The sequence below is a fragment of the Acromyrmex echinatior genome, chromosome 1, assembly GCF_024713525.1.
Source record: "Acromyrmex echinatior isolate Ae372 chromosome 1, ASM2471352v2, whole genome shotgun sequence".
Classification (NCBI taxonomy): Eukaryota; Metazoa; Arthropoda; class Insecta; order Hymenoptera; family Formicidae; genus Acromyrmex; species Acromyrmex echinatior.
The window spans coordinates 12313129-12324136 of NC_141852.1; the positions used below are offsets into that span (position 1 = coordinate 12313129).

Sequence of the window (11008 nt, forward strand, 5' to 3'; positions counted from 1 at the left end):
AGCCTAGCAGAACGACGATCTGCGCATCGTTCGATCCGCGACTGAAAGACTGACGACTTAACCCAGTCGGACCGAGACACAGCTAGTGTAATATCTTCTGTATCCTGAAAAATGGCATGGTTATGCGCTCGTACCGTGCTCCAAACATGTCGACGGCGGATCTCTTATAGCCTCGCGTGCTCCCAAAAGAAAGAATGTAAATATCGCTTCCGAGACAAATCGTCAAATCGTCCGTCCCGCACAGATTTTTCACGTTTTCGCATTATCTACATTACGTAATATTTTTCGCCCATCGATTTTGACTTTCGGTTTCCACGGCCGATGTTTGCGCGTAATGAAAAGAGAGAGAGAGAGAGAGAGAAAGAAAGAAAGAAAGAAAATTCGGTCGATTCATACGTATATCTCTGTTTTTCTTTTGACAGTTGCCGATCCGCTTGATCATGCCACAGGTTTGGAGAAGAGAGAAATGCTCGCCTATTTAGCCGGTAACGAAGTAAGTTGTGACATTTCCAATTTGGTTAGCACGCCTGTATGGACACTTTCCTATGACTTTGCTGTGCTAATGATATATTAATTATATTAATGACATATAATTATATAATGATATAATATTATTATTAGCAATATAATAATTATTATGTCACAATATTAATGAAATGTATGTGATAAATTTGGAAAAATGAAGCTCTTGATAAGGCTTTTCAAGTATTATCAAAGATAAGAAATTAATATTATAATGAGAACATGTTCTTTCATGATCATTTTTTCTAGACTTGTGTACATTTTATCTTAGTATTTTTTTAATAGACATCACTTTGAATATCAATATCTTGTTAAAAACATATATGTTAACTTGTATCTTTTTAGGATCCATATAATATGACCATAAAACGGCGAGCAATCAGCACAAAGGAAGATCCCAATATAGTATATAGTGCATTTGAAAGTCGCATAATGGGCTGCATCTGTGATGAAGATTCATTACATGTAAACTGGATGTGGTTGCATCAAGGTCCTCCACGTCGTTGTGAATGCGGCCACTGGTTCAAATTGGTCGAGAAGGCACCTATATAATATACTTAAGGATGTGCGAAATAGTGGATTGTTTTCAACATAGAATTAATGTTACGTTAGACAGTAATTATGTCTATTTCATTTACTACCATGTCCTGCCTCCATCCTATTGAAAAAATTAAATGGCACTTATTGTATGGAAATCGCAGAAATAAATATATTGTAAATATTATGTACATTATCCTGCATTTTGTTCTTATTAATATCATTTGAACTCATTACTGAAATTTGAAGCATCACCGCATGTAGGTTATATTATAATCTTACAAGATTGATAATCAAAATAGTTTCTTAAATGATCCATATAATTGGAATATAATGTAATTTTGAAAAGTTATATGTTATGAAAATAGATTTTTAATTTCAATATATATATTTACAATTCATCACTTTCTTCCAGCTCGTTCAAGTTTGAACCTACTCACAATTCTTTTTTCATCTTTCTCTGTCGAAACATTTACAGGTGAAGCTTTATGTTCTTGGATTCTCTCTTTGATCATCTACAAAATATGTTTATTAGTATATACAATATCTACGTGAATATAGTATGATCAAATTATTTGTACTTACAGAATTGTATTCATAATTAACATATTCATCTTCATCTTCTGTATCTGTATTATTGCTTTCGTTTAAAGGAGGAACAACTTCATTGAAAATCATATCATTTGGAGATCTTTTCAAAATCGATTTAGGAGCATTAAATATTTTATAAATATCTACTGGACTTTGTATTTCCATATTATTTGATTCAAGTATATCTGGAGTATGAGATGAATGTGAAAATTCAATCTTAATGGTATCATTTTCATCTTCAGAACTTTCATTACATGTATCATCTTGCTTCACAGCAGAACAGACTTCTTGAGGTATTGATATTTTATTTGTATTGCTTTCATCTCCTATGACACATGGCTCAGCAAATGATATTCTCCTTTTTTCCTTTGTATTTATATCTTTAGATACTTCCTTGTGTTCAAGTAAACAATTCTCCTCCCTTAATTTCTGTTGGATAAAATTTGTAGAGGAATGAGACTGTTCATTCTTTATAGCACTTATATCAATGATTTTATCTTGTGCTGTATCAGAATTGCCATTCGACGTGTCACTTGTAATTCTACCCATTTGGAGATCTTTCAGTTTTTTTAATTCTTCTTGAATTTTCTCTGTTGTAATTTGATCAGAATCAGATTCATCCTCTTCTGATTCATCATAAACTTCGCCATCTTTCAAGTCATCACCATAATATGCTTTTCGTTCGTTTTCCAGTCTGCAATTGTATAAAACAATAAGCAATAGATTACAACTCTCAAAAATCGTCAAAAATAAGTTTCAATTGTAAAACTGAGTAACCTGTAAATTTCATCTTCTAATTCTTCTTCCACCTCCAATTCATCGAGTCTCTTGAAAAGATCTTCTTCAGTACGAATGTTAGTCTTTTCTTTTTCCTTCAACTTTGCTAGTTTCTGACGATACTCCTTCTCATGTTGTCTATGTTGCACTGCAAAAGAACATTTTAATTTCAATGTTTAGCCTAATGTAAATAAAAAGGTAAGACAAATTTTCTGTATACCTTTCCACTCATCAAGCTTATCCTCAGACCAATGTTCGATTATATCTTTTCTGTCCCTGCTAAAAACATCATGTTCCAATGGAATATATTGTCTCATTTCATACAAGTTTCTTTCAGTTTCTAAACTCTTCAGCATTTCATCCGCCCCTGCGGATAACATAAAAACGTATAATAGTCGTAATATCTAATAAAATATTTTTCTTCAAGGATATATGTAATATTTATACATGCTATTCTCCTATTGCATAATGCAATCGCTTGTGATGCACTATATTTGACAAAATAGCCCTCTCCCAAATAAACCAAGATTTCATTAGTATGAGTTAATTTTCCTTTCATAAACGCCAGCTTGCCGATGGGTACCATACAACTCTCAGAAAGTGATAATGGATATGCTTCAAGTCCCTCTATTACTTTTTTGTGTCCTTTTTTATAATCTGTTATTGCTTTGATTCGTTTTTCATTTTGTTCAAGTTTCTGTAATGTAAGTCGGTTTACAATTTTTTTAATATAACAAATGTAATATAAATAAGAAAATCAGTGCATAAAATTTAATCGAGAAGTATAAGTTTATACCTGTACGAGCACATTGTTAAGTATCTGTTGATAACTTTGTATTGCTTGAGGTCCTATTGTTGCATTGTTAATTATATTATTATCCATACTTTATCTATACGTATATCTCGTTAAAAAAATTAAATACAGAATAGAATCTATTTTATATAAATCTGTATTTAGGAACAACTTGTTTCTCGTCCACTCAAATCGTCCGGCTTTATATTTTTGTTAATCTAACCTATTCTCAGGGTGCCCAACTGATTGGTCCATTCCGTTACAACCTTAACTTTCAGAATATCATGACCAATAAACGAATTTAACAAAATTGAAAAAAAAATTTTAAATGAATGTTCGATATTAGAATATTTTTTAAATTTGTTCTTTTAAAAAATAAGAATTTTCTTATTTTTTACATTTATTATATTAATATTAAAAATAAACTAATAAAAGGTTACGAACCACTCTAGATGTTAAGTGAGTTTTATGAAAAACAGAGTAAAAGTTTTATGAAAATCTTTTTAATAAACAATCAAATTATATATAATTATAAGGTGTAGTAAAAAGAAATCCATTATTTTTCCAATAGATGGCTTTAGTAATCTGTATCTCGCGTTGTATAAGTGCGATCGGGTTACGCTAGATGACGTTAGAAAGATAAGCTTTCGTACTAAAAAAAACTTCTCAGTCAGTTTTGTGATTGCTTGACTCAAACAGTTTTGTGATTGCTTGACTCAATATTGTTTGAGCGCGCGTCAAAGATGGACATCAACAAAGAGAAAATACGTCATATTTTACAGTTTTTCTTCGATAAAGGCGAAAACGCAAGCCAGGCGGCTGAAAATGTGAATAGTGTTTATGGTCCTGATACTGTAACAGCCAATCACGCGCAATTTTGGTTTCGTCGATTCCGTTCCGGTAATTTTGATGTCAAAGATGCACCACGTTCTGGAAGGCCAATTGTCGAAAATGTCAATAAAATAATGGAAATCGTCGAGTCCGACCGTCATGTAAGCACTGTTTCGATTGCCCAGGAGCTAAACATTGCACAAAAAACCGTTTGGAACCACTTGAATAAGGCTGGATACAAAAAGAAGCTCGATGTATGGGTGCCACATGAGTTAACGCAAAAAAATCTCATGGACCGAATTTCCATCTGCGAATCGCTACTGAATCGCAACAAAATCAACCCATTTTTGAAGCAGATGGTGATTGGTGATGAAAAGTGGGTCACTTATGACAACGTCAAGCGAAAACGGTCGTGGTCGAATCGCGGTGAGCCGGTGCAAACGGCCAAGCCAGGATTGACGGTCAGGAAGGTTTTGCTGTGTGTTTGGTGGGATTGGCAGGGAATCATCTACTATGAGCTGCTCCCCTACGGCCAAACTCTTAATTCGAACCTGTACTGTCAACAATTGGACCGTCTGAAGGAAGCAATCGTCCAGAAGCGGCCAGCGTTGGCCAATAGGAGAGGAATTATGTTCCATCAGGACAACGCAAGGCCATACACATCGATAGTGACTCGCCAGAAGCTCCGGGAGCTTGGTTGGGAGGTTCTTATGCATCCACCTTATAGTCCGGACCTGGCTCCAAGTGATTACCACCTGTTCCTGTCTATGGCGAATGATTTTGCTGGTAAAAAATTCACCTCAAGAGAAGCTTGTGAAAATCGACTGTCTCAGTTTTTTGCCAATAGGAACGAGAATTTCTATGAGAGAGGCATAATGGAATTACCTTCAAAATGGCAACAAGTTATCGAACAAAACGGTGCACATTTGAAATCCTAAATCAGATCATTCTAACTATACTAAATAAAACCTTCAATTTCATGGAGAAAAATAATGGATATCTTGTTACTACACCTTATACAACAATCTCAGACATTTCGATTCTTATCGCGTCATTATCTCAATGTTAAAATTTAAAATGTTACTGATAATCTCGCAAGAATGCTCGTAATTAATCAATTATGTAAAACGCATGTAATTACTTGCATATTGAACAGAAAAAGATAATAATGATTCCTTGTGGATTCCAGAAAGTAGTCTCTATTAATATTATATTTAGCAAATGACAGGGCGACCTTAGATCTTTCATAAAATATTTTTATAGATAACACAAACCTATGAATTAGATTAAGATTAATCGCAAGTTTTTCATAAAAATAGCTTTCTATTCCATAAATAAAATTCTCCTTAAATAACTCTTAATCAATAGCACATTTTTTACATACTTCGATATTTTATATACTGGAGTTGTACATATATTTATTATGATTATTGTATTGTACATTACATAATAATACAAAGTTATTAAGTCTTATTACATTGTTATATATATAACAATATATTTTAATATAGAAAATACATATCAAAATTTATCAATTAATTGCAAGATATGTTGTTGTTCTGCTTCTTTCCATTCTGTGTCACCAGCATCTCCTAAATTACCGGCATATTCTAGTTTTGAAATAAAAAATATGTGAATGAATACATTATTAATATAAATTTGTGATTAAATATGCCGTTAAATTTACGTCATTTACCTCTCATGATGTGTCGAATTGTTTTAAGGGATGCTCTTCTTTGCGCCAAGATTCTTGTCACTCGTTGTTTGACTGCAGGTGGACAACCAGTGCAAGCTTCCAAAAGTACATAATCTACTAATTGTAATATAAATAACCCGCCGTCTAATCTTCTCAAGTAAGACTCTTCTTCGTCTTCATCCTCCTTGTGATAAAAATAAAAAATCGAGAACATAAATTTTTTAAACTTTTTGCTTTTAGATATCTCTGTTAAATGTTTCTGATTGTGTATGTACCTTTCCATTCTTTTCCACTTCTTCTACTTTTTCAAGATATTTAAAGTGTAATTCCATTAATCTATCAACTTTCTCATAATCGTTCTCCGTAAACTTACTAAGTAATCTTTGACGCTGTTGTCCTTTACAATTCTTCAACATACTTGCTATGATTGAAATAACATGTTCTACAAAAATACTGTTTATTATTTTACTATAAATAATTAAATTAATCAATTTAATAATATCAATATATATCGAGACTATACATCCTCTAATACCTTCATGTTCTTCTGCAGTAAGCATTTTTTTTCTATTTTTTGTTGGAGTTTTCATAAATAGAGGAAATATAGTTCGCAATCCAAGAATATCTACAAATTTGCTGCAATTATCTCTTCCATCTGGGCCGTTCATAGCGTGATCTAAAACCTACAACATTTCAATTGTAATAATTTATATAAATCCAACAAAAAGTGTTGCAAATAAACCCACTTTGAGAGATCCATTTCGTGACATTTTCTTTTCTCGCAACATTAAGTTCATAAGTTGAAGACCTTCACCACGCAGAAATCTATCACGATTTACTGTAGCCATTAGGCTTGAACACAAAACGTTAAATAAATTTTCCATCATCTCTTGTTCCTCTGCAGTCTGTGGATCATGCCTCTTATAATACTGTAAATAATCAGTTTTAAGATAATTCAATTTGATAATATTATGTGCAATGCACAGATTATAAAAAAATACATACAGCTAATTGTTGTAATAAAACGTCAATTCCATCCAAATCACCTAAAAGAAGTCTATTTTCTGGTGTATGCTGCAAAAGTATAGATAGAAGTTCACTGGCATAAAGTTTGTTTGCGTCAAAAGGTGTTTTCGTTTTAATTCGGCGTAATAACCATTGCATTAGACCCTGTTTTCCTGCATCTGCACATAGGTCTGGTCTAAACTCCAGCAGGTTTTCAAAAATAGCTAGAAATAAAAAAAAATCATTGTTGAATTAATTCAATAGAAATAGTAGTTTTGCAAAAACAAAAAACAAATAATATGCATTTATTAAATAATTACCAAGTGTGTTATAGACACCATCACTCTCTTCTTTTACTGTTTCATCGAGTCTTTCAAGATTTTGTACTAGAAGAGCACAAACTTGTTGCTCCAACAAAGCATCAATAAGTGTATCTGCACCTTCTTGACTTTCGTGTAATATGTCTACATCAGTTAATTCCTGCAGAAGATCTACCACACCAACTGCTATGTCAGTATTTTCATGAGACAACAATTCTAATAAAGAAGGCACAGCGCCCAGTTCTACCATTAACTGATACAGATCTGGATTGGTCGCTATGATATGAAGCTCTTGTAGAGTTTCATGTAGTTCTACCTCAGATTCCATAAATCTGCAAAAATCCAAAGAGAATAGAATTATACTTGAGATTTTCTCCTGACAAACATTTATGTAGCTTCCATGTGTTTGCATACTTTTCTGGTTGATCTGGGAATTTAACTCTCATTTCTTGATTTCTCAGAGCTCTCTTCTCAAACAAAAGAATCATACGTTTAAGCGTCGCTTCGTCCAAAGCTTCGATTTCAGGAGCCTCAGTTTCTACATATTTTAATATATCTTGCTTCTCCTTTTCTGTTAATTGTGGTTCAACTACATCATTAGTCGACGAAGGTAAAGCAGCTCTGATAGGCGTAGCAGGTTCATCGTTCCTAGATGGTACTACATCGAGTTCCTTGGGTTGTCGTTGACGTGCATGATATGGTGTTTTTATCACTCTTCTTGGCCTTTTTGCATTCTCCCATTCATCCTCGTCATCCTCTTCCCCTGCTGTCGGTCGTTTTGGTGTGTTTGGAGGCTATACATATTATTACTATTTAATTACCATACGTTATTTGCAAACGAAAAAGTAAATCACAAAATTAACAAAGAAAATTTTTATAAGCCAAAAATTATGACATATAAGCGACAGGTTAAATTAAATAATATATATATTGTAGAGATAAATATAAATTATACAACTCGCTAATTCGATTACATACCTTATAAGATAACAGTTCTCCGATATCCATTTGTCAAAAATAGATCGCTTAGTTTAAAAATTACGCTCAAAAAATGTACAAAATTTAAATTGAGTAATTTTTGTGTCACTTTGATATTCACACTCATTCAACAATATTTGAGTTCTCTCAATTGTCAATTCTCTTGCAATTTCACTCTCTGCAGTTATTATTTCTTGTTTTGTGGAAAAAGTCATAACTTATCCTAACCTGACCTAATCGACCAACCTAACCTATTATTGATCAACCTGTTTAAGAAAATCGTGATAAATTCATATGAAAAAATTTTCGTATAAAAATCTATTATTGCAATTGCATGAATTGTAATTATGCAAATAATTTATACACATACAGCGCAAGGTATTTAACGTTATATTTAACATGATTGCGTTATCTCGATTAGCGCGAACTTTCTCTCGTTTATCGCAAATGACATTACGCTCGTCGAGCAGTTTAGAAAAGAAAACGGATCTATATCGTCAATTGTATGCAAAAATATTAGCATGCGGGCCTATAACGCTCGCAGAGTACATGAAGGAGATTTTGCTTCATCCCACTGCAGGTTATTATACAACTAGAGATGTTTTCGGGCAAAGAGGCGATTACACAACTTCTCCAGAAATCAGTCAACTTTTTGGAGAAGTATGTAACTCTTCGAAAAAGATCTGTGTTTATTTATTATGTCAATGATTGTAAAAAATTATTATATGAAGTTAGTATTGCAATGATGTCCTTGAAATAATTTTATCTCTTTTCTTTTATTATTTGTTTCAAAATCACCAAGAAATTATTGTCCAGAAGTAGCTTATACATTAATCATTATTGATAGATTATAGCAATTTGGATAATCAATGAGTGGGGAAAAATTAGCAGAGATTCTATCCAACTTGTGGAATTAGGTCCAGGAAGAGGTACCTTGATCAATGATATCCTACGGGTATATTTTCAATATGATATTACAAATCTAACACACAACTGTAAAAATTATAAGTTGTCTCTTATTTTAGGTGTTCAAAAAACTGAATTTTTCAAATAAGATAAGATCGGTTCATCTAATAGAAATCAGTCCTGTTTTGTCTGCAATTCAAGCAGAGAAATTGTGTACAAAAAGCAAAAGTATTGAGCCAAGAGTCAATGAAGACCAAAAGAATTCTATTACACATTATAGAGAGGGTGTTACGAGAGACAATGTAAAAATATATTGGTATTATTCTATCAATGATGTTCCTAGAAAGTTCAGTGTATTTATTGCACAAGAGTTCTTTGATGCTCTGCCAATACATAAATTCCAGGTATGGAAATATTAAAACGTTGATACTAATGTATTATACACATTGTACAATAAGCCATTATAGTAATAAATCAGGAATCAGAAGCTAGAAATTCCAATCACAATAGAATATGAGAAAAATAATTGACTATGATTAATTAATTTCTAGCTTCTGATTTCTGATTTATTACTAATGACTTATTGTAGAATGTACGTTAAATATATAAAGGATAATTTTTTTTACAAAAGTCATATCGCTTGATTTTAGAAAACTGATAAAGGTTGGAGAGAAATCTTAATAGATATAGTGCAAGACTCAAAAGAAGAAAGATTTCGATATGTACTTTCGCAAATGCCAACAGCTGCTTGTAAAGTATACCTATCTGTGAGCATTTATTTGTGTCGGTTTTTGTAACATCTAAGTTTTAGATAATAGAATAATAAAAGCTATATCTTTTAGCTGCACGAGAAAAGAGATCATGTGGAAATAAGTCCTCAGTGCTCTGTGATAATTGATTATATGTCCCAGTTTTTGTGGGAACATGGAGGATTTGCATTAGTGATTGATTATGGTCATGAAAAGGAAAAGACCGATACATTTCGCGCATTCTGCGAACATAAATTACACGATCCCTTGTTAAATCCTGGAACTGCAGATCTGACTGCGGATGTTGATTTTTTATTATTAAAAGAGATTGCACAGAAAGACAATAGATTAATCACGTTTGGTCCAGTGACGCAAAGAAAATTCCTGAAAAGTCTTGGCATCGATTTACGGTTAAAAATGATTTTACAGAATGCTTCTAATAATCAAAAGGAACATATTGAATCAGGATATCATATGATAATCGATGAAGATAAAATGGGAAATTGTTTTAAGGTACTATCCCTCTTTCCTTTTGTTTTAAAAGATCATTTGAATAAATGGCCTGTAGCAGGTTTCGAAGATAATAATAAAATAAAATCTTAAACTTTTATTTTCAAATATGAAAGAAAAAAGAGAATCGTATGTATATTACTACTAACTATATTTTTTATTAACTATATAATGACATATATGTACATATAGTAAGCATATAGGTAATTAATACTGTACAGAAAATAAAAATAAGTTTATATGTGGAAATAAAAGCTCTTTAAATTTACTTTTAATTAAATAAATCTAACTTTTCCAAATAGAATTATAAATATTTTTATTATAAAAAGTTATATGAGATAAAGAATTATTTTTTCCACAAATTTTAATTCGTTACTCTTTTATTTTAAATCTTTACTCTTTAAAACCATCTTTCCAATTTCCATTGCTTGTTATTAATAATTCAGCATTTTTATTATATACGCAACAATTATATTTTTTACGATGATCGTAATGTATGCTGCGAATCAATTATACATTGATACTGAGATAGTCCGGCCTCTACGAATGTCAGAAAGACGTGAAGGGGCGCAAACGATCCATACACGTGAGCTTGGTAGCACGTGAACGGTTAGTGAAAGGAATGTGCAAGATGTTAAGAACTAAATAAATAAGTAAATAGTTACCGGTTCGATAATGATGATATTTAAAAAAGTGTCATTGCTGTTTAAGAAACTTTATCGACTCAACATTCTCATTTCGGATATCGGATCATTTAAATAACATTACTTTTGCTAAAAACTGCTACTACTTT

General features: G+C 32.0%; 4 protein-coding genes across 6 annotated transcripts; 2 read left to right on the plus strand and 2 right to left on the minus strand.

Moving 5' to 3' along the window:
• Positions 1-7: 7 nt before the first annotated feature.
• Positions 8-1250, plus strand: LOC105146820 (cytochrome c oxidase subunit 5B, mitochondrial). Its single transcript, XM_011057363.2, has 3 exons — positions 8-196; positions 423-493; positions 868-1250. Exons 1-3 carry the CDS (start codon positions 112-114, stop codon positions 1072-1074), a joined length of 363 nt encoding a protein of 120 aa, XP_011055665.1. The 5' UTR covers positions 8-111; the 3' UTR covers positions 1075-1250.
• uri (unconventional prefoldin RPB5 interactor) lies at positions 982-3458 on the minus strand. Its single transcript, XM_011057362.2, has 6 exons — positions 3224-3458; positions 2875-3124; positions 2648-2794; positions 2428-2575; positions 1645-2344; positions 982-1574 (listed from the first exon to the last, which is right to left on the minus strand). The coding sequence occupies exons 1-6, from the start codon at positions 3308-3310 to the stop codon at positions 1461-1463; spliced, it is 1446 nt and encodes a 481-aa protein (XP_011055664.1). The 5' UTR covers positions 3311-3458; the 3' UTR covers positions 982-1460.
• A 2053-nt stretch (positions 3459-5511) lies between these two features.
• Positions 5512-8192, minus strand: LOC105146822 (beta-catenin-like protein 1). The gene is made up of 9 exons (XM_011057365.2): positions 8051-8192; positions 7487-7866; positions 7073-7404; positions 6753-6976; positions 6494-6676; positions 6283-6430; positions 6023-6189; positions 5748-5931; positions 5512-5661 (listed from the first exon to the last, which is right to left on the minus strand). Exons 1-9 carry the CDS (start codon positions 8078-8080, stop codon positions 5573-5575), a joined length of 1737 nt encoding a protein of 578 aa, XP_011055667.1. The 5' UTR covers positions 8081-8192; the 3' UTR covers positions 5512-5572.
• A 119-nt stretch (positions 8193-8311) lies between these two features.
• Positions 8312-10577, plus strand: LOC105146974 (protein arginine methyltransferase NDUFAF7 homolog, mitochondrial). 3 transcript variants are annotated; one of them, XM_087414617.1, is made up of 6 exons: positions 8312-8428; positions 8521-8710; positions 8898-9005; positions 9076-9360; positions 9607-9723; positions 9799-10577. In XM_087414617.1, exons 1-6 carry the CDS (start codon positions 8385-8387, stop codon positions 10306-10308), a joined length of 1254 nt encoding a protein of 417 aa, XP_087270743.1. In that variant the 5' UTR covers positions 8312-8384; the 3' UTR covers positions 10309-10577. The 3 variants fall into 3 exon arrangements, with proteins under 3 accessions (XP_087270743.1, XP_087270748.1, XP_011055954.2); XM_087414622.1 differs by having other exon boundaries at positions 8323-8428; positions 8631-8710; XM_011057652.2 differs by lacking the exon at positions 8312-8428 and having other exon boundaries at positions 8448-8710.
• The last annotated feature ends 431 nt before the right edge of the window (positions 10578-11008 follow it).